At 35.1% G+C, this 24,125-nt stretch overlaps 1 protein-coding gene across 3 annotated transcripts in view; it reads left to right on the forward strand.

Moving 5' to 3' along the window:
• Positions 1 to 24,125, forward strand: part of MNAT1 (MNAT1 component of CDK activating kinase) — a 236,227-nt gene that overhangs the window by 50,151 nt on the left and 161,951 nt on the right. For all 3 annotated transcript variants that reach the window (XM_054449240.2, XM_063651662.1, XM_054449241.2), the window contains exons 2-5: positions 5,353 to 5,505; positions 7,231 to 7,304; positions 17,880 to 17,983; positions 21,525 to 21,665. In XM_054449240.2, the coding sequence (XP_054305215.1) occupies positions 5,353 to 5,505; positions 7,231 to 7,304; positions 17,880 to 17,983; positions 21,525 to 21,665 (472 nt within the window). The remainder of the gene's footprint in view (positions 1 to 5,352; positions 5,506 to 7,230; positions 7,305 to 17,879; positions 17,984 to 21,524; positions 21,666 to 24,125) is intronic.

A 24,125-nucleotide genomic window follows, 5' to 3' on the forward strand; every position in this document is an offset into this window, starting at 1 on the left:
TCTTTCTACCTTCCTTCATATATTTCCAGCCTCTTTCTAGAAAATATTTATAGTGTTATTCCAAAAAGGATTTAAATTTGGCTTAGGAGTTTTCTGGCAAAGGGGCAAAAAGGAAAACTGGATAGATTCCATGGTCCTTGCTGTCTGTCAGGAGGATACAAACCCATTTTTTTGAAAGTGTGTTTTTCTGGCACAGCTTTATTTGATTATTAACTCTTTCCTTTTCCCTTGAGTACAAATATTCGTTTTTACACAGCTCCGTTTTCCTGGCTCAGAATGGACTTAAATATACTATTTGAATTTGTGCCTTATATTTTTTGCTTGTTAGTTGAAAATTGCTATGCTAAATGATAATAGCCAACAGAATATTGATTAGACATTAATTTTGAGTTCTAAGATAATGAAAAAATGGGTAAACATGCTTTTTAAAATTTTGAGGGCAATATCTTTTCTTCTGAAAGTTTACTCTCTCTTCATAATGTTTTAATACCTGCTCCCAGGCCGTCACTTCTCTACCTGTGGATGAATTCTTTTGCTTCATATTCCTCCAAAAGCACTTTGTTGAGGTAGTTTATAAATTTTTTCTCAGGATTTGGAATACATCGATTCTGAGTCCCTTTTTAGGTATCAAGTGATTCATAGCAATTTAGCCTAAAGGTATGAAAGGATTGATGAGGAAATTTAACAGCAAATATTCCAAAGTTTAAATTGAGAATGCCACATAAGTAAATGTAACACATTCCTATTTTAGTTGCTGAGATAAATGAGAAATGATTATTGTAGACAAAGTTAGCTGGATCTCATGGCTAATTGGCTTGAAATCCATGTATGCAAATAAGTAAGTCTCTACTTTTATTAAGATTGTATACCCCTTCTATCAAAAGTTACTCATTTTGAGGTCATAAGTTTTTTAAAATTACAAATATCTGGGCTTTAAGAAAATCTCAAACCTTTTTAAGGTGAAGATTTCAATTGGTTACTTTCTGGGGACCAAAACTTGTAGAATATTCTTTTAAAATTCCAGTTTAATTCCTGCTTGAAAGCTGATATCATCAACTCATGGTGGAGGTTAGGAAGGAGAGAAAAATAAGAAAAGAAAATGTCTAATATTTTGTTCATCTTCTTTGGGCCAGTTTAGTTGAAAACCCTAACCATCACATATAAATAGTTTATTTGGGAAAAATGTATTTTGAGTTCCAAGCAGCTAATTTGTAAGCAAACTATTGGAACAAAGTCTATTTGTAAATTGACTACCTTTTCTAAAATGCACCAGGTGTTATTTTTTTCATGTGTTTTCCATGAATCCTTAAACGCATTTCATTATTGGATGTTGATAATATTTTAATTAACTGGTGATCATTTAGGTCATTTCTACCTCTAAAATTTCTATGACTCAGTTAGAGCAGAGATTTTTGTCAAATGATTTAGTTGAATTAAGGTTTCTAAAGTTTTAATGTTCAAAGATATGGCTCTTCAATCAATATTTTCTTGTATAGACAAGTTAAGTTTATTTTGGGAGGAAAATTTTGTAAAAATAATATCCTGCTTCTTTCTTACAGAATTTAGTACACATGGGCTTAAGGAAGAATTTATTGTAAAAATAAAATTTTTCTTTAACAATGTTATTACTTGTTTTTTAGCTTTCAAGACCATAGGTTTCTGTTTCATTTTTAAAAGCCAAGGAGCTAACAAAGAATGGAAAGTGCTGATAAAACTAAGTTACTTCACAGAAAGTCTTAAATATAGAGTTTTTGACAAACTATGAATAATTTTTTTAAGCCAGTATGTTTTAATAATATTTGAAATTCTACATGGAATATAGTTGCTCTTTAAAAAGTAAAGCGAACAATTGACTAAAATTTTGACGAGAATATTCTTGATAAAATAAAATCTGCTAAAAATAAGTCATTCAGAGAGAAAAAGGATGAGCACCCTTCTGATTTTTAAAAACAAAAACCATAAAATGTTTTTGGAAATGGATAATGACTGAAAATTTGGGCTTCTTCAGCAGATTTTTCTGTTTTCTGCAGAATATAAAGTTTTATTTGAAAAAATTCCTAGCACTCCTAGAGGCAAAAGATTGCCCATATACTGCTGTTTTGGTTGCTCTGTTGCCAGATAAAATGAACTAGCAATTATCAACTACTACTTCTTCTTCTTTTTTTTTTTTTTTTTTTTTTGAAACAGGGTCTTGCTCTGTTGCCCAGACTGGAGTTCACTAGCATGATGAGAGCACACTGCAGCCTCTACCTCCTGGGCTTGGGTGATCCTCCCATCTCAGTCTCCTGAGTAGCTGGGACTACAAGCGTGTGCCACCATGCCCGGCTAATTTTTTGTTTTTTGTTGTTGTTGTTTTCTGTTTGTTTGTTTGTTTGTTTTTGTAGGAATGAGGTTTTGCCATGTTGCCCAGGCCAGTCTCAAACTCCTGGGCTCAAGTGACCTGCCTGCCTTGGCCTCCCAAAGTGATAGGATTACATGTGTGAGCCACTGCACCCAGCCTATTTCTCCTGTTCTTTATTTTATTTATTTATTTATTTATTTTTGGATATAGGTCATGCTTTGTCACGCAGGCTGGAGTGCACTGGCCGATCACAGCTGACAGTAACCTTGAACTCCTGGGCTCAAGTGATTGTCCTGCTTCAGCCTCCTGAGTAGCTAGGACTACAGGCATGCACCGCCACATCTGGCTAATTTTTTTTTTAATTTTTATATTTTGTAGAGGGAGGGATCTAGTCATGTTGTCTAGGCTGGTCTTATATTCTTGGCCTCAAGCTATCTTCCTGCTTTGCCCTCCCAAAGCACTGGGATTATAGGCGTGAGCAACCACACCTGGCCTGTTCTTTTTTTTAATGATTAGTTTTTATATATATATTTTGTAAATATGTAGAAAAAGATGTGGCCACACAAACACTAAACTCAACAGTAGCATATTACCCATGGGAAGTGAGATACAGAACACAATGAAGTAGAACTTTGAATTATTTTTGTATATAATTCTGTATTTTATAAGCTTTAAAGAAAAAATATTCTTTTCACAGTTAAAATTAGAAATGGAAAATGTTACATAGGAAAATAAACTGCAATAAAAAATTTTAATACTGTTTAAATTATTATGACAAGGCAGATTATAAAAAGTGGAGATGTACAACTGATTTTGGAAACAGTATATTATGTCTAATATACAATATAACTTTTAGAAATATTAATGTTCTGTATTACCTTGCTGACTAAACTATTGATTGAGTCTAATCTCCAAGACCTTGAGATATATAATATATTTATGGCTCTGTAATTTTGAATATTTTGGGTAGCTGCTTGCTTATAAATATCTTTAGTTAGTATAGTTATAAAGTGTGCCTATTTTCACCTTCCGTGGATGGGTTTAATTTCCTCTAACTACAAATAATGGTGGAAATGCACCACTCTGAAACTTCCTAAGTCCAAAGTGATTTATCTGGGGTTTAGTTGATCTTGCTAATGACACTATGATCTTTGGAATTTTTCCCTGTTATTTTTTAGTGACACTATTAAGATAGAAATATAGGCCAGGAGTGGTGGCTCATGCCTATAATCCCAGAACCTTGGGAGGTCAAGGCAGGAGGATCGCTTGAGCCCAGGAGTTCGAGACCAGCCTGAGCAACATAGGGAGTCCCAGTCTCTACAAAAAAATAAAAAATTAGCAGAGCATGACGGTGTGTGCTTATTATCCCAGCTACTGAGGAGGCTGATGTGGGAAGATTGCCTGAATCTGGGAGGGCAAGGCTGCAGAGAGCTGTGATGACTTCACTGCATTCTCAAAAAAAAAAAAAAATATATATATATATATATATATATGTCTGTGTGTATGTATATGTGTGTGTGTATATATATATATAAAGATCAATGTTAGTATTTTACTAATAACCTTAAAAATTCTTATTTTTCTTATTACTTTTCTTATTTAGCTTGTTCTGTAAGTTAAATACACACTTGGAAGAAATAAACTCCTCCCTATTCATTAGAATTTCTCTTTTTCCCTTTGTCTTGTATTCATTTTTTTGTTCTGTGAAGTTTATTTAGTGAGTACTTAGTGCTAGGCACTGCGGATAGAGAACAAGATAGGCAACATTCTGTCCTTATGAAATATACTGTACTTCCTTGTCTAGGAGACAGAACACAGAAATAAATAAGATGATGTCAGATATTGCTAACAAAAGGAGTGATTAGGACTGTGTGGCCCTAACACATACGGAGTTGGACAAGATTACACCTGGAGGACTACAAATGTTTAAATATTTATCAAAACATTTGAATATTTAAAAGTTATAAATCAAGCCACATTCTTGGCCCAGCCTGATTTCCTACACAGCATGTTGAGTTGCCAGCAGCCTATACCCTCAAGACTCAGAGGCTAAAGGAACTGCTCTCTCTTCCCATCCATCCTTGTAACCTGCCTGACTGAGTGGTAGTATGGATCTGTTGGGGTAGGGCAGGGATGATTGGGGTGGTACCTAGACCCATCTAAAACAGTACATTAACAGATCCCGCCAAGTCCCCAGGAATCTGGTTATAGAGAGGTTTGCCTCTCCAGTTCATTGTTTTTTCAACTCAAGTCTTCTAGGAAGTTGTAAGCCCTTCTTAATGTTGCACTACCAGAAAAGGGGATGCAGGTATCTGGGAAACCTGGCTTGCCTGGGAATTCGGTTTGCTTTATTTGGGGCAATGAACTTTAACTGAATAAAGCTTTTATAAGCCAGCCACTCTTTCTGGGATTTCTTATGGCAGAAGTTGTGTTCATTTTCTCCCTTATACATACTGGAGCACTCAAAGTTCTTTATCCTCTTGCCAGTGGGGCCTCATTCAGCTAGCACCTCTTTCTTGTAATTGTCATTTGCTCAGTTGATTACTGAACTTTCAAAAGACATTCTTACAAGGAAAGGAAGAACAAAACATCTGTTTTAGTGCTTGGGGTATACAGGGCTCTCTAAAGAGCAGGCCCCTGGTAGAGGCTTCTCTTGCCCAGGTCTATGGATGATATTGGGACTGGGGATGGAGATGACCATACACTAGCCTTTTACATGCTCTTTGACTTCTCCCTATCCTGCTCTTCTTCCTAGTCTCTCACTCAATTTATTTTAATTTATAAATTTGTTTGATCTGTAAAACTAAACTGGTATCACTTGGGATACCTATATCTGAAAAGTAAGCTCCAAATGAAAATGAACATTTTCCAGAAAGTTTTTTGGTAAAATTTTAAATAGAAGTGACTAGTTTTCAAGTTTCACTCTCCTTATCCCATAGGGGCAAACTATTCAGATGTGTTGTAGATTTGAACATTGGCTTAAATGTGATGTTTTATTTCTGTCCTTACAGCTGTGAAAGTTGTGTAGATTTACTGTTTGTGAGAGGAGCTGGAAACTGCCCTGAGTGTGGTACTCCACTCAGAAAGAGCAATTTCAGGGTACAACTCTTTGAAGATCCCACTGTTGACAAGGAGGTTGAGATCAGGAAAAAAGTGCTAAAGATGTAAGTATTCCTGCTCGAATGATTCAGTCAACAAAGAGGACTTTAACAATTATGTCAATAATTGATTATTATTTGCTCATAAATGTGGACAGATTAGCAAGTAAATAACTATAAATTCATTTAAGTTCTTAGAGAACTGAGTAATATTATTTATCTTTGTTAAAGAAGAGCCTCTTGATTGATGGCTTCATTATTCATTTATATTTGTTCTTTGATTAATAAACATGTATTGAGTACCTACTATGTATTGAGTACCTACTATGTGTAAACACTACTATGTGTAAACATGTTATGCATGTTAAGCAGTAGTTATGAAGTGATGAGTAAAACAGCTATGAACTCTGTCCTCATGAGACTTACCATACAGTAGCATAGGATAGCAAAAAGACAAAAAACAGGTAAACCAAAACAAATGTTATTTATTATAGATTGAGAATAGTGCTATATAGTTAGTGACTCAGTGTTGCTGTGGTCAATGATGTCAGGTGTGGGCTGAGGAGGTAACATTAAGTTGAGGTTTGAAAGCTATTAGAGAAAATCATGTGTTAGCTATAGTTTATTTTGGTATGTATATTTTTGTGTATATATACATACACACATGGGCGTAGTATATATATGTGTATATATATGTATATATATATACACCTATATATTATTAATCTGTCTTTTTCATTTACAATTTAGGCTTTACTCTTTACTTTTTGTTAATAGTTTTGGGTTTCCTTTTATCCATTCTTTTATTATGAGAAATAATTGATATGTTTATTTTTATTTTTGGTGGTATACATTTCAACCCAGGTAACCAGTGTTTTAGCAGCATCCTTCTAGGTACATAACCAATGATACTTTATGAATGCCCCTAGCGGCTCTTTTATTGTTTGTATAACTTCTTCAAGGTAGTCTCTTAGATTTTGATCTTTCATTGTTAATTCCTTGCAATTTACTGATTCTTCACAGGTACATTACAATATTTACAGATTTTCTTGATCTAGTATTTTTTAGTCTATGTCATGAAAAATGGAGGAGTCGCTTCAATTTTTTGTGTTTGGAAATTAGTGAATCCCTTAGAAGTAAATAATACCATGATTTCCTGTGTTATGCCTTGCTTAAGCTCATTTCCCAATCTTTCAAGCTCCCAATTTATCTTTCCCTGAAGTCTTAACAAGGATTTTGCATATTGTACCATTTTCTCCTGATCCTACTTCTTCTCTGTAGTCATAAGAATTTAAGAATTGCATTTTTGGTCTGGTTACAAACCTGGTGTCAAGAAAAACAGTGTTTTATGCTGGGGGCAGTGGCTCACACTTGTAATCCCAGCATTTTGGGAGGCCAAGGTGGGCGGATCACTTGAGGTCAGAGTTCGAGACCAACCTGGCCAACATAATGAAGTCCCATCTCTACCAAATACAAAAAACATTAAGTGGATGTGGTGGTGTTCACCTGTAATAATCCCGGCTACTTGGGAGGCTGAGGCAGGAGAATTGCTTGAACCAGGGAGGTGGAGGTAGCAGTGAGCCAAGATTGTGCCACTGCACTCCAGCCTGGACAACAGAGCAAGACTCCATCTCAAAAAATAAAAATAAAAAAATAGAGAACGATGTTTTACACAGTTAGCAATTCTTTTCCATGTATCATATATGAATTAGGTAAGAACAAGCAAACCAGTTAGATAATATTAAAAGCAATGATATGTAATATGTAGATTTCTTTTTTCTTTTCTTAAAGATACAATAAAAGGGAAGAAGATTTTCCTACTCTAAGAGAATACAATGACTTCTTGGAAGAAGTGGAAGAAATTGGTACGTTTTTAATTTGATGTATGCTAGCCTATAAGACCGTGTGCTTTTATCTTGTAAATGCTTAGGAGAACATCTCACATAAAAACCTCTTAACAGGTTTTGTTGTGATAGCTAACATTTACCTAATTACTTTCTTTTGCACTTGAGTCATGTTTGTCAAATTGAAGGCATACTTAAGTAAAGAACCTATTTAATATTGTCTTTTAGGAAAAATATGTTTAATAGAGGTAGTAACACTTTATAGCTGGGGAGGAATACTATATGGGTACATGCATCTGTATGTTGATAATGTATTAGAGTAGTTTAAATGAATGGAAAGCATATTCTGATTTTTCAAAAATGGAGTTCCTATAAACCGTATTTATAGTGACTAAAGCCATATGTTTATCATTATTTGTGCTTCTGTGGATATAGTAGTCTTAAAGTACTTTGAAGCAGTTGACTGTTGAAGTGGCATTCTATTAATCAGTATTATTCTGGAATCAGAGGTTGGAGTAATCTTTGTGCCTTTTCTTTCTGATGTGTTTAGTCAAAAGGAAGATTTTATCAAGAAAAAATGATTTCAGTTTTCTTAAATAAAATTTCAGAGATGTTAAAAACTTTGGAAGTTGTTATATATTGATTTAAAAAATAATGCTGCTTTTTAAACTTGCAATAATTATTACTAAGTGCGGGTTTGGAAATGACACAAAGATTATATACTGTGAACATTAGAATGAGACTATGAGGATCAAACAACAATCATTTTTATTCTTTCAAACTTGATAGGTAACTGTACTCAATATTTACTATTAAAAATAAGATTATAATAAAATGTTTATATATAATAAATATATATAATATTTTTTATTTCTAAGGGATTTACTTCTAAGGGATTCACTAATTTCCAAACACAAAAAATTGAAGCGACTCCTCCATTTTTCATGACATAGACTAAAAAATACTAGATCAAGAAAATCTGTAAATATTGTAATGTACCTGTGAAGAATCAGTAAATTGCAAGGAATTAACAGTGAAAGATCAAAATCTAAGAGACTACCTTGCAGAAGTTATACAAACAATAAAAGAGCCGCTAGGGGCATTCATAAAGTATCATTGGTTATGTACCTAGAAGGATGCTGCTAAAACACTGGTTACCTGGGTTGAAATGTATACCACCAAAAATAAAAACAAACATATCAAATATATATAATAAAAAGTTTATATATGGTAAACTTAAAAATTCACATTCCTGAGGAATAATAAATATTCTAATTCCTTTAATTTCTTTACTAGAAAATCCAGAAAATCTTTTTGTTTCAACTGTTATCTGAAACTTTTCTCATATGTCTAAGTTCATTTGTTATGTCATAGCAAAAGCACGTGGAAAACATAATTTAGGGTTTCTCTGGGATCTTTCAGTGCCATAAGAGCCACTGCTTTTCCATTCTGCATGTACTCATTGCACTTTGTATGTTATCTTAGCAATCACGAGTGACTATGGATTTTAGCTGAAAAGATGGTAGAATTGGGAGTGACAAGGCAAAGTAGAAAAGTTAGAATGTAGACTGAGAAGAAAAACCAGAAAGAAATCTACAAGAACTGGGCAAGTATGAAGGTATGTAGAAATCTGGCTCTACATAGATACTAAGTATAGGACAAGCTGTTGGGTAGCAATTGGGAAGAAAAGTAGCTTACATATGTTCTAAAGATAATGTAATTAGTCAAAAGTCTGGTCAAGCAATAAAGGGAAAGGAGATTATAGGTGGTGCAGTACAAGCTGAATACATGGTCACAATTCCAAGCAGGCAGTCAGGATAACTAAAAGAAACTGATGTACAGAGAAGGTGAGGAATAGGTTTAGGGGATGAACTACAAGGAGATCTTGATTCTGGGATTGAGATTCTGACTGAGCTATGATTTAAAAAAAAAAAAAATATATATATATATATATACACACACACACTACGTGTGTGTGTGTGTGTGTGTGTGTGTGTGTGTATGTGTGTATCTTGCCCCAAGATAAATTAATTTGAAGGTATGGACAACATGGGGCCCATAATTGGTACTAGAATTGATAGGCAAGAGCAAGTCTGGATATTAGGGGTATACAACATGTAATGGTTTCTTTACCAAAATATAGAAGCTGTGGCTCAGACCATTTAATTTGAAAGTGATTCTGCTATTATGTATATTCATGAAGGACTGTCTTCAGTTGCAGTATCGGGAAACTCTCTTAAGCAACCTCCACTTAATTGTCTCATTGAAGTAACTGTCATTCCCCAGTTCTTCCACAAAATGTACTCACTGATACCCACAGCATAATGAATGCATTGTGAATGCCGTCAACCTTCTTATGCCAGTTGTACTTGTTATTGTAGTTATGTAATTAAATACATATTTAATATTATATGTAATTTAAATATTTAAAGTGTGTAAGGTTGGGGAAAAAATCGTAAAACTCTAGAAGGCTTCTGCTTCTCAGGTTTTTAAGTCACTTCTTAAAAAATGGAAATTGGCCAGGTGCAGTGACTTGCGCCTGTAATCACAGCACTTTGGGAGGCCAAGGCAAGAGGATTGCTTGAGCCCAGGAGTTTGAGATCAGCCTGGACAACATAATGAGATCTGTCTCTACCAAAATTTTAAAAAGTAGCTGGGTGTAGTGGCACATGTTTGTAGTCCAAGCTACTTGGGAGACTGAGGTGGATCGCTGAAGTCTAGGAGTCCAAGGCTACAGTGAACCATGGTTGTGCCACTGCACTCCAACCTAGGCAACAGAGCATGCCCATGTCTCAAAAAACCAAAAAACAGAAAACAAAAAAGGAAACTGAACAATATAGATGACAATTATGGCCTATATAAGGAAGAAGCAAAACTCTAAAAATTAGAATTTGCTGTATGTCATTCAGTTAGAGAATGACTATATACTTCCTATATATGTTTTAAGTTAAAGTATTTGAAGAGAGAGACAGGTGTATGTGTGTGTTTCCCTCCTTTAACAGACTTATTTAAATAGTCAACTATAAATCCTCATTGTGTTGATTAAAGAGTGGTTCTACTCTATTTAAAGATATTGATGATTTTTGGGAAGTAACCTCTTGGATTTATAGTTTATTTTCTGAACTTCAGTTCAATTCAGCAAGTTTTTAAATTATGTTATGTGAACTGCTTTATGGATGGGGATATGTGGTATTTGCCCTCAATAAACTCAGACTCTAAAGGGGGAGATAATTATGTTAACTAATAACTATAATGTAATGTGATAAGTCTTATAAATAGGCACTTATAAAATGCTATGGGAATACAGATAAAGCATTTAACCTAGCACTGGGAAATAGAGATATGGTTTGGTGAAGTTCAGAGAAGAGATGACATGTGAGTTTGATCTTAATAAGAAGAGTTAACCAGATAGAAAGGGCTTGGAAAAACATTTGTAACAAAAGAAAAAGGCACCGAGATAGAAAAATGTTGAGCATGTTGGAGAATGAGCAAGTAGTCTGTTATAGGTAGATAAAACATGAGGGAAGACTAAAAATGAGGCCTGAAAAAACAGGCTGGATTAAGGAGGCCTTACTACCATAGATAACAAAAGCAAAAATAGACAAATGGGATTGTATCAAACTAAAATACTTCCTCACAGCAAAGGAAACAACAGAGTGAAGAAGTAATCTACAGAGTGGGAGAAAATATTTGCAAGCCAGAAATCTGATAAAGGGTTAATCTCCAAAATATATAAGGAACTCAACTCAGTAGCAAGAAAATAATTGATTAAAAAATGGGTAAAGGACCTGGATAGACATTTCTCAAAAGAAGACATACGTGTGTTATATGAAAATGTGCTCAACACCACTAATCATCAGAGAAATGCAAATTAAAATCACAATGAGATATCATTTCACATCTGTTAGAATGGGTATTATCAAAAAGATGAGATAAGTGTTGATGAGGATGTGGAGAAAAGGGAATCCTTGTATGCTGTTGGTGGGAATGTAAATTAGTACAGCCATTTTGGAGAACAGTATGGAAGTTCCTCAGATACTAAAAACAGAACTACCATATGATCCAGTAATCCCACTTCTGGGTCTATAACCTATAGCCCTATTCACAGTAGCTAAGATGTGGAATCAACCTAAGTGTCCATCATTGGATGAATGAATAAAGAAAATGTGGTACATATACACCATGGAATACTTCAGCCTTAAAAAAGAAGGTAATCCTGTAATATGCAACAACATGGATCGACCTGGAGGACATTATGCTAAGTGAAATAAGTCAGTCACAGAAAGACAAATATGGCATGGTTTCACTTACATCTGGAATCTAAAAAAGTTGAACTTAGAGAAGTAAAGAGTAGAATGGCGGTTACCAGAGGCTGTGGGATGGGTGGTGGGTGGGGAAAGGGGAGTTGTATGGAGTTAATCAGGTAAACATTGGAGAATAGGCAGTATTTTTTATTATTTTGTTGGCTAAAGGATATGAAATTTCAATTAGACGGGAGGAATAAGTTTTTGAGGTCTGTTGCACAGCATGGTGACCATAATTAATAATAATGTATTGTATATTTCAAAATTGCTAAAAGAGTAGATTTTCAATGTCCTTGCTACAAAAAAAAAGCATGTCAGGTGATGGATATGTTAATTGATTAGATAAAATAGTTCCACAGTGAATACATATATCAAAACATCACATTGTATCCCATAGATATATACAATTATTATTTGTCAACTGAAAAAAAAAGAGGGCTTTGTAAACTGGGCTGTCAGTTAAGATTTTATTTTGTGGCTAAGAAGAGATACTAAAGAGTGAGAAATGACTTTTCAAGGGGCCATAGTAATTTGGATGAGAAATAATGAGGGCTTGGAGTCGATAGTCACAGTGGGGATAGATAAAGAGGATATTTTAGACATAGAATATTTAAGTGGTTGATTTGATGTAGGAAGTGTGTTAGAGTAGGCAAGGATAAATTCAAATATTATGACCCGACCCCATGCAGTTGTATGGTGTTAATCAGGTAAACACGAGAGAATAGGCAGTATTTTCTATTATTTCATTTTGTTGGGTGAAGCGTTTGCAGAAATGAGAGATAAAGTGAAAACTTTAGTTTTATTTAGACCTTTTAAGTTTTGTTAGGGTGCGGCTCCATCACTTAGTTGTATGGCATTGTTCTGTTTGTCATCATATAAATAAAACTTCTTTTTTTTTTTTTTTTTTGAGACGGAGTTTCGCTCTGTCGCCCAGGCTGGAGTGTAGTGGCACGATCTCGGCTCACTGCATCCTCCACCTCCCAGGTTTAAGCAATTATCTGCCTCAGCCTCCTGAGTAGCTGGGATTACAGGCGCCCACCACCATGCCTGGCTAATTTTTTTTGTATTTTTAGTAGAAACGGGGTTTCACCATCTTGGCCAGGCTGATCTTGAACTCCTGACCTTGTGATCCACCTGCCTTGGCCTCCCAAAGTGCTGGGATTACAGGTGTGAGCCACCGCATCCAGCCAAAACTTCCTTTAAAAATCTTGTTTCAATAGCTTTCTATTTTGTGTTTTATTCATACTTTTAAAGATAGTTAGATGTCTGTGATATCTGTATTATTTGTGTTAATCAGAAGTACAAAATGTTAATTTAATGGACATTTACTAAGTACCAGACTGAGCTGTACACACATTATCTCATATAATTTTTGAAACTCTGAGAGACATGCATTTTTATTCCTATTTTGCATCTGGAGAAGAGGCACAGAGAGCTTAAGTATTGTGCCCAAGATTGCATTGCTAGTAAAGAATGGAGCCAAATTGTAAATATAGGATTTTCTTACTTTCTGAGTCTAGAACATGGAGTTCTGTGGAATTATTAGAGATAAGAGAAAAAAGCTAGGTTGGGGCCATATTTTGAAGGATATTAAAGACATTTGAACTGGATCTTATAGGTAGAAGGGTGCTGTTGAAGATAAATGTTTAAATCTGGAGTAAGAGAACTAGAATTAGTAGGGTGCCTCAGAGGGTCAATGTTTGAGGATTCATAAATTAGAGATTGAGGTAATTTTGTTGTATAAATTTCATTACGAATCTTTTGAATATGAATATAAAAATGAAAACATTATAATTTTGAATAATAGCATCAAACATTTTCAATAGAAGGGGCACACATGAAGATGGACTTTCTTATGGCATTAACAATAGGCTCTTTTCTGTGGTTATGACAATCTATACATAAAATTCTTGTTCCTTATGGCTCCAGGGATTATCTCAAAGGTTTATTCTTAGTTTCATAATGAACAGATTATTCTTTTGGTGCAAAACAGATTATTCTTTTGGTGCAGAGAATACTTATCTTAAAAGGGTGAGAAAGTCCTAAGGGCTTTAATTGTAAATTCTGGATGTCAAAAAGACTTCAAAATTGTATGTGAATAACATTAAATCTTTCAGAAAATACAATAGGCTTTTTGTTTGCTTTTAATACTTGACTAAAGGCAGGTCAGCATCTAAGCTAAACCAGTAAACAGATAAAGGGTCAAATGATTGTTATAGCAAATTAGCTTCTGTTCCTTTTTCTTCACGGCTATTGTACCAACCTGATTCATTGGGTATGAATGAGACCTGCTTCATCTGAAAACTTTTAAAAATAGTAATTCACTTTTATGGTTCTTTTCTTACTTTTTAAAGGAAGAGATTTGTATTATCTGATTATGATTTGCATTTATTATTGCTGTTACCTTTGCTTCTAAATTAAAATATGAAACAAAGTATTTTACTTTTATTGGAAATCATAAAGTTTTCTTTTTTAAATTTTTATTTATTCATTTATTTTTTAGAGATAGGGTCTCACTCTGTCTTCCAGGCTAAAGTGCAGTGGTACCATCATAGCTCACTGTAGCCTGAAACTCCTGGGCTCAAATGATCCTCCTGCCTCTACCTTCCAAGTAGCTAGGACTTACAGGTGTGTGCCACCACACTTGGTAAGTTTTTAATTTTATTTTTTTGGTAGAGATGGGGCCTCATTATGTTGACCCGGCTGGTCTCAAACTCTTGGCCTCAAGTGATCCAGAACTCATAAAGTTTTTGATAAGCATAAAAGAAATTGTTTATATAAAAACAGATTAATTTCACTTAGGATTTAAGTTTACCTATTTCTGGGCTCTGTTTAATGGAAAAGTTAAAATCAGTAGTAAACTATCTAGTTTGCTAATAAACAGTGTTTTTTAAACTGTTTTGAACATACTAGTAGAGCTCTACATGGGATATCAATTTGACCGCTTACTTTTCAGTAGATTCATACCATAAGAAACCAAGATAATTTAGTCCCGTCCTTTTGAACCTTCCTCCTTTGCCATGTTCAAATCTGTAATTATAAAGGTTATTTTAATTAAATCTATAATTATAAAAGTAATTATAAATGTTGGGTATTAGTTTATTTTTTTCTCTCATGATAATTCAACAAGTATTTCTTGAGCCCTTACCAGATGAGAAGTTTTTTCTTTTTTTCTTTTTTTTAAAAGTAGACTTTTTTTTTTAGTGAAGTTTTAGATTCACAGCAAAATTGAGCAAAAAGTATAGAGAGTTCCTATATATCTCTTCCCTCTACATGTGCACAGTGCATAGTCTCCCCCACTATTAACATCCTGCACCAGAGTGGTACATTGTTACAATCAATGAACCTACATTGACGTATCATTATCACACAAAGTCTGTAGTTTACACTAGGATTCATTTTTGGTGCTGTACACCCTATGAGTTTTGACAAACGTATAATAATGTGTATCTACCATTATATCATACAGAGTCATTTTAACTGTCCTAAAAATCCTGTGTTTTTCTGTGTGTTTATTCCTCCCTACCCCAACCCCTGACAAACACTGTTCTTTTTAGTTTTTATAGCTTTGACTTTTCCAGAATGTTATATAGTTGGAATCATACAGTATGTAGCCTTTTCAGATTGGCTTCTTTCACTTAGCAATATGCATTTAAAGCTCCTCTGTGTCTTGGCTTTATAGCTGATTTCTTTTTAGTGCTGAATAATATTACATTTTTTTTTAATCTGCTGAAGGATGTCTTGGTTGCTTCCAAGTTTTGGCAATGATTAATAAAGCTGCTGTAACCATTCATGTGTGGGTTTTTGTGTGAACATATGTTTTCAATTCATTCGGATAAATACCTAGGTGCTTGATTGCCAGATTATGTGATAGAGTATGTTTAGTTTTGTTAGAAACTAGGAAGCTGTCTTCCAAAGTGGCTATACCATTTCGCATTCCCACCAGCAAGGAATGAGAGTCCCTCTTGCTCCAGATCTGCACCAGCATTTTATGTTGTCATTGGAGTTTTGCCATTCTAATAGGAGTGCATTAGAAGTAGTGGAAGTGATAATACAGATGAATCAGACCTAGAAACTGCCCTCAAGGAACATTCTAATAGGTCAGACAAGATGTGCACATTGAAAATAATTATACAGGGTAGAAAGTGGGTAAATGCCAGCAGAGCGATATTAGACAATGTATCGTAAGCATTCAGGGATGGAGAGATTGTAACTGCAAAGTGTCTCATAAGGAGGAGCTGGTCCTTAAAATGGATATAGAAGGGTGAGTCATATGTGGATATTCACTGTTGTTCTGGGTTGAGGTTGGTACTGAGATGAGCCCTATGGGTAGGGAACAGTTTAATCACAGGTATGGAAATGGGAAAGGGTAGGGGCATACAAATGCAGAGGACTGCTAGGTAGCAGTGGTTTTCAGGCATTGAGAGATATGACACAACTAGTTTTGTAGGCATTGTAGATAAAAGTTCCGGTTTGGAATCAGATAGCCTAGGTTAATGGCTGGGCATGGTGGCTGACGCCAGTAATCCCAGCACTTTGGGAGGCCAACGCGGGTGGATCACTTGAGGCCAGGAGTTCAAGACCAGCCTGGCCAACATGGCGAAACCCTGTCTCTACTGAAATACGCAAAAATTAGCCAGGCATGGTGGTGCATGTCTGTAATCCAAACTACTTGGGAGGCTGAGGTTGGATCTGGTAGATGTTGAGGATGGTGAGAGTTGTGAAAGATCATTGGATTTGGTTGCTTAGAGGATGGCCTATTAAATACAAGAGGTAGATTGTGAGTGAGTGGTTGGTAAAGATAGTGGAATCACCATTTTAACTAAGGATCAGAGGTACCTTTTTGAGAGTGCTGCTTGTCTAGAGCCTCCCTCTGACTGTTTTGTGTCAGGACTAGAGTGTGATTTATGAAGATTGTCCCACATTGCATCCTAGCCAGACTCCCTGACTTCTTTTCTTTCCCACTTTATGTTAAAAAACTGGAGAAGTTGCTAGAGGATAATTGCTTCTCATTTTCTCTCAATTCTTCCAGATTTAAAATTGCGTATGATAAAACTGAATAGACTTTTGCCTTTATACCTAAATGAGCCTGGATTTTCAACAGTGATTATGATAAATTGATGTTCTGAAATAAGTTGGCCTTTTGAGAAGAAAAAAAATGAAATTATAGATCAAACTGGTCATTTGATTCTGTTTGATGGCTTTACTCAACAAAACAAGCAACTCTGTGTTGGTCCTCCAGTGTTACTTTTCAACTCTTAAAAGCTATTAAAGGAAAGAGTGAGATGGGGAAGCAATCTGTAGAAACCCAAGGGATAGAGCAGAGTTATTTAGGGTAGATCTGTCTTGTTTGTAGGACAAGAAGCAGGAAGCAGTGGTAAGTAATTGGAGAAGGGGTGGAAGGGCTAATAATGGATGTAGAAAGATTACAAGGGAAGCTAAAGGAGGCTTGAATTGAATTATGGAACAGGAGAGTCTTAATATGGATTCCTCCATATGAGTTTATATATAGCAAGAAGGTCTTTTTTTAATTGTTCAGAGTATTATAGTAACTTTGATTTACATATGGAAAATTAGAAGGGAATATGGCATTTATAATTCAAATTATTTTGAGTTGGAATTATAAAAAGAGAGTTCTGATTTACAGAAAATTTAGTAGTATCTAAACATGCCTCAGTGGTTCTCTTAAGAAATTCTTTTAGTTTAAGTTTTGGTGCCAGTTTATCCTTTATTTTTCTTCTTAAGTTCCAACTCTTTTATTTCATACATTTCTAGAGCTAGACTACAAGGGAAGTAATTCAAGCCTGTGTCTACTCATGTTGGAGACAATTGGAATGGGGATAAAACCTGTTTTTTGTTTGATACAAATTATACAAATATATGGTTTTTTTAAACTCTTTTTTAAAAATTCTGACTCTTATAGTAGATTCCAGACTTACTCTTTATATTAAAAAAATTTAAACAATTTTTTTATGCTTTTAAAGCTAGAGAGGGGACTATAAAAATCAGATCTAATTAAGTATGGCAAGCACATATCTTAGATTTTCTGGAGTGATCCTGACATTTAGGTATTTTGTGCGAGTCAGACAGTCTGTCCTTGTATTTGGCTTGGAAAACATGGTTGCCGTAACTAGAGCTAGTCTCTAAAATAGGTAGCTGATTAAAAGGTCACAAATAGAGCTATAAAGAATGACAACCTGACAAATGAGTCACTGTGGTATTTGTTTTTTATTGTCTACTCAAGATTTGTATTAAAAATATTTTTCATGTCATTGTTTCCTTTCTAATGCAGTTTTCAACTTGACCAACAATGTGGATTTGGACAACACCAAAAAGAAAATGGAGATATATCAAAAGGAAAACAAAGATGTTATTCAGAAAAATAAATTAAAGCTGGTCGGTTGCTAAGTATTTTCTTCTTGTTTTGTCTTAGAAACAAATGTTTCCACATAATACTTTAAAAAGACATCTTCCTTTAAACCAGTTACATTTATAAAAAATTTAGCTGAAATTTAGACCAGAAATATGAATATATGCTGCATAGGTATGTAGGTAGGCAGGCACACATTACTATAGCAAAAACCACTTTGACAGCATTATGTTAGACTGTGCTTTCTTAAGGAAATGGAACCATAAGATAGGTGATTGTTAACGCTAGTTTTACCTGCCCGTATAATCTTCTGGTAAGTGAGCATTTGGACAGTGGTCACGAAACAATGGAGGCTCATTTTTATCCTTGGACATTAGTTTCTCTAAAGGAGGGAGCAAACCCAGACAGACGTTGATGGAGCTACCAAGAGGGAGATAAAACAAAGACGCTATTTATTAGAAACTAAAATGAATTCATGATTAGATCAGAGGAACACACTTGTAAACTAAGGTTAACTTTGGTTTCTCAATTAGTAACCTTTTTTGTTTTACCGAAATAGTAACATTGCTAGATATAAATATGATTTTGGTTTGTTTTAGTTGATCTCATGTTGAAGTTTGTTTTGAAAATATCTCAGGAGTCATTATTATTATATGTATTAAAATCTATTCTATAAAGAAAAAAGAATTGTATGCATGCAAAGGAGCAATTGTCTAATTTATACACTTTAGCTATCATTTCTATAGTACAGTTTGGCTTTCTAGTTGTAGGGGAAAGCAGAGGTAATTACGTTTGAGATACTTTATCAGGATTTTGTAATAATCAGTGAAAAGGATACAAGTATATTTGGATCACATAGCTTATATTTTCATTTTGTATTTAGAAGAGACTTCCTCCTTATAGTCTTATAGTGCTTTATATCAGCATTTCTTTCCTGCTGTAAAACTCTCAATGAATTGATACTACATTTTCATTCCATTCATGCCTAGCCTAGCTTTCTTTTAAAAGTATCTTATTTCTGAGAGCATCAGTATGTCATTAATGTTACTCTCTTTGCCTAGTAACCTTCTCTGGGAACATCAGAAGATACATGCAAAATAGGTATGCCTAGGTAAAATGTTTCATTAACCCCAAGTGTTGGGATTACAGATGTGAGCCACCACTTTTATCATGAAAGGGCGTTACATTTTATCAAAGCCTTTTCCTGCATGTATTGATATGATTATGTGATTTTAATTCTTTATTTTGTTAATGTATATTAATTGATTTTGTATGTCAAACCGTCTTTCCAACCCAAGGATAATTCCCGCTTGGTTATGTTGTATGATCCTTTTAATGTGCAGTTGGATTCCGTTTATAAGTATTTTGTTGAGGATTTTTGCATTTTTGTTCATCGGGGATATTGGCTCGCAGTTTTCTTTCCTTGTGGTACCTTTGTCTGGTTTTAGTATCAGGGTAATAATGCTGGCTTCATAAAATGAGTTTGGAAGTGTCTCCCTCTTCAATTTTTTAGAAAGGTTTGAGAAGGATTGATATTAATTCTTCTTTAAATGTTTGGCAGAATTCACCACTGCAGCTTTTTCTCTGTTAGGAGGTGTGATTACTGATTCAGTGTCCATACTAGTTCTAGGTCTTTTCAGATTTCCTGTTTCTTCATGATTTGGTCTTGGTAGGTTGTATGTTTCTAGGAGTTTGTCCATTTCTTCTAGATTAACTGAAGTGTATAAGTGTTGATGTATAATTGTTCATAGTAGTCTCTTATGATCCTTTTATTTCTGTGGCATCAGTTGTAATGTTGTCTCCTCTTTCATTTCTGATTTTGAGTCTTCTCTCTCTTTCATAGTCTTGCAAAGAGTTTGTCAATTTTATATTTTGAAAAAAACTTAATTTTGTTGATTTTTTCTGTTCTTTTTATGTTTTCTATTTCATTTATTTTTGTTCTAATCTTTGTTATTTATTTTAATACTTTGTTCTGCTAACTTTGAGCTCAGTTTGTTATTAAATTTCTAGCTCCTTGAGATGTAAAGCCAGGTTGTTATTTGAGATCTTTCTTCTCTTTTAAAGTAGGTGTTTATCACAAGAAACTTCCTTCTTAGTGCTTTTTCTGTATCCCTTAAGTTTTGGTATGCTATGTTTTTGTTTGTGTTTGTCCTGAGGTATTTTCTAATTTCCTTTTTGATTTCTTCTTTGACCCAATGATTATTTGAGTGTATTGTTTAATTTTCACATATATGCATATTTGTGAATTTTCCAGTTTTCCTGCTGCTATTGGTTCCTGGTTTTATTCCATTGTGGTCAGGAAAGATACTTGGTATGATTTCAGTCTTCTTAAATTTGTTAAGACTTGTTTTGTGACCTAACTTGTGACCTATCCTGTAGAAAGTTCTGTGTGTGCTTGGGAAGATTGTGTATTCCGCTGCTGTTGAGTAGAATGTTCTGTATATTTCTGTTAGTTGTTATAACAGAAATATACAGAATTATAAAGTTGTTTAAGACTCCTATTTCCTTATTGATCTTCTTTCTGAAAGTTCCATCCATTATTGAATGTGAGTTAAGTCTCCTTCTGTTACTACATTGCTGTCTCTTTCTCCTTTCAGTTGTCAATGTTTGCTTTACATATTTAGTTGTTTATAATTGTTATATCTTTCTATATGTTGATCCTTTTATCATTATATAATGTTCTTTGTCTCTTTTGACAGTTTTTTAATTAAAGTCTATTTTGTTTCTTATTCTTTGTTTCAGTGAGTGGTGCCAGCATTCATCCAAGTGTTCAATCCATATTTGGTCAGTCTTTATATTCTGTTGATGATCACTCCTTATCATTTTTAAGCCTCATCCCCACTCTAATTAGATTATTACTTTATTTAGGGCTCTTATTTCTATTCTTTCTTTTTTATTTTTGAGATGGAATCTCACCCTGTTGCCCAGGCTGGAGTGCAATGGTGTGAACTTGGCTCACTGCAACCTTCATCTCCTGGGTTCAAGCGATTCTCCTGCCTCAGCCTCCTGAGTAGCTGGGATTACAGGCATGTGCCACCATGCCTGGCTAATTTTTTGTATCTTTAGTAGAGACAGGGTTTCACCATGTTGGCCAAGCTGGTCTCGAATTCCTGACCTTGTGATCCACTTGCCTTGGCCTCCCAAAGTGCTGGGATTACAGGTGTGAGCCGCTGTGTAGGGCTCTTATTTCTTATCTGGGTTATTTGAATATACTTCTAAATAGTCCTCCTATTTTCAGTCTTGAACCCAATTGATCTTTATGTATACCTTACTGCTTCTAGTCATCTTTCTAAACTCATCCCTCAAATTCCCTTAATATGTTCCCAGTGGCCTTAGTATAGCAAAATTCCACTAGTATGGTATAACAGAATAGTTGTTCTCTTTAATAGTAACATGTCTACATGAAATAAAGTAAATTCTATTTCCTTCAATATGGAATTGCTACATTATTAAATAATAAGTGACTAGTGTGTTTTATGCTTCCAATAAAGAAAGTATTAGAGTGTGGTATATGATTGCTCTTGGCTCCTAAATTTATTCCATGCCATATATAAATTTTTGTTTTAGACTCGAGAACAGGAAGAACTGGAAGAAGCTTTAGAAGTGGAACGACAGGAAAATGAACAAAGAAGATTATTTATACAAAAAGAAGAACAACTGCAGCAGATTCTAAAAAGGAAGAATAAGCAGGCTTTTTTAGATGAGCTGGTATGTATTAATGCTAATTGTGATTGTAAAAAGCATTCTTCAGGATTTACCTTTCCTAGTAGGCTGGATGATGGCATTTAAAGGGCATTTCCACAGTGTTTGTAATCTGGTTCACCTTTAGTTTTGTTGGTTATGTATTGATATCAGTGTATTTATTGCTGAATAAGAGGTTGCCCCCCACCCACACCGAACAATATGTTTTTATGCTCACGATTCTGTGGGTTAGGAATTTAAGTGGTTATTTTGGGCTTTTCTGCTTCCCTAATGTATTCTCAGGACACCTCTCCATGTGGTTTTGGTAGCGACAGGAAGCAGCCAAATGCCTAGGGAGATAGGGATGGATACCCGGAGAAACCCCATCTCCATGTCGAACACAGTTTAAAACCTGAAAGCCAAGCTACAGGTTAAATCCTTGGACCAGATTGAGAACTTGTCCTCCTGTTTGGTGTGCTTTCCTCTGATTGATCCCCACTCTTCACCTATTTTATATATATCTACCCTTTCCTAATTGGTTTTCTACACTATCATGCCCACCTTTGAATAGTGTCTTCACTTCAACCTTTTTTGCATACTCATGAGCTAATTCAGCGCATTCTCCTCATCCCTGCCTATAAAGACCCCAGACTCAGTAAGTAGAGGAAGAGACAACCTGACTCTGGGGAAGACGACCTGCTCTTCCTGTCCCCTCTCCAGCTCCCCTCTCTGCTAAGAGCTGTTTTTATCGCTCAATAAAATTATTGCCTTCACCATCTTTTAACTGTCCCTGTGACCTCATTCTTCTTGGATGCCAGACAAGAGCTTGGGACCCACCGAGTGTGGGTACCCAGAAAGGCTGTCACACCAGCACTTTGCCCTTCCTGGTGAAGAGCAGCTGCCCCAGGCGACAAGGCCAGAAGCCAACTGAGCTGCTAACACACTGCCATCTGATGGCAGAACTAAAGGAGACTATAACACCTCCCCTGGGGCTTTGGGGTTGTGGGCACCCTGACCTGGGCACTGCCATGTTCCACTTGAGGCAACATGCCTGGCCTGGCTGTGGGCCCCACATAGAGTTTGCTTCTGTGTCCGTGCCTGGGGCGGATGGCTGGGTCCTGCACTTGCTTGCTTGTGCCTGGTCTGACTGCGGGTCCCATGCAAAATTTGTTCCTGTATTGGTGCTTGGAGCAGCCAGCTAGATCTGCGCTGACTCACCCACGTGCTCCCTCCCACATGGGGTTGAGTGCAGTGGGTCTAGTAGAGGGGAGTCCTTACCGTGAATCTAGTGAAGGGGCTGACTACATCAGAAACTGCATCGATTTCTGTAACAGTGTGATTGTACTTGTCACATGTTGGCTCAGGGTTACAAGAGAGAATATTCCAAGAATAAGGAAGTAGAAGATGCTAACATTTTAGGGCTTGGGCTAGGAAACTGGCACAGCATTGATTCCACCATATTAGTAAAAGAGCCCACTCAGTTTCAAAGGGAATGGATATAGATCTCAGCTCTTAATGGGAGTGTGATGGCCATCTTTAGTCCACACAGTATGTAGTGGGGAAAACTATGTTTTTCTAGAATTTGACATAATGTAAATTCATTTGGGATACTCAGTCTGTATCCCAATGTGAGTTTAGTGATAAGAATTATGAAAATGACTTTCATTTTCTTATTGTAATTTGTCTTACCCTTATGCCTATTTATTTATATCATGCCAACTACTATGAAGGATTTAAAGTGATTTCCTAGATATTGTTTGTGGACGTGGCACTACTTACTTTGTGTAACTCTAAGAATGATGTTAAAATGAGGTTCTAGTATATTTTACTTCTATATTTTTAAAAAGATTTTTATTTAATATCCATTTTATTTTCAGATGAGAGAGTGACATTATAACTGAGATGAGCCAGTATATTCTTGATAGATTGTTTATATGGTTTTAAGTTAACTGACTAAAATACATTGTTTCTGAAGCACTTTTCTCCTGATTAATACTATTTTTCTAATAATGAGCTCATTTTGGCTCCATGCTGAAGTTTATATTGACTGTTTACTTTGTGACAGTATATTTTATATTTTTGCGTGAAAAAATAGTGTATTTTTGCTTGAAAGAAATAATGGGATTTTTGCAAATTATTGTTTTCCAGCAATTAGCTTCCAAGGTAGTCAATCTTGTTAGATAATGACAGTAATAATAACTAAGGTTTATGAGGTGTTTCATGGATTTGTTACTATATTATTTGATACTTATAACCCTGTATGATATTGATGACTTCACAAACCAGAAAATCTTCCTCTCCAGGAAAGTCTTTTTGCACTCTTCTCTTTCCCTTTATGTTCATATAATTTATTTCCCTGAGGCTTTTGTGTTTTTTTTTTTTGTGTGTGTGTGTACAGTGTTAATACACTTAACTTCCTTGTCCAGTTGATAATGCTATTATTCTATGATTGGGGAAAATATGTATATGTGTGTTTTTCTACTGTGC

The sequence above is a fragment of the Pongo pygmaeus genome, chromosome 15 (assembly GCF_028885625.2).
Source record: "Pongo pygmaeus isolate AG05252 chromosome 15, NHGRI_mPonPyg2-v2.0_pri, whole genome shotgun sequence".
Taxonomy (NCBI): domain Eukaryota; kingdom Metazoa; phylum Chordata; class Mammalia; order Primates; family Hominidae; genus Pongo; species Pongo pygmaeus.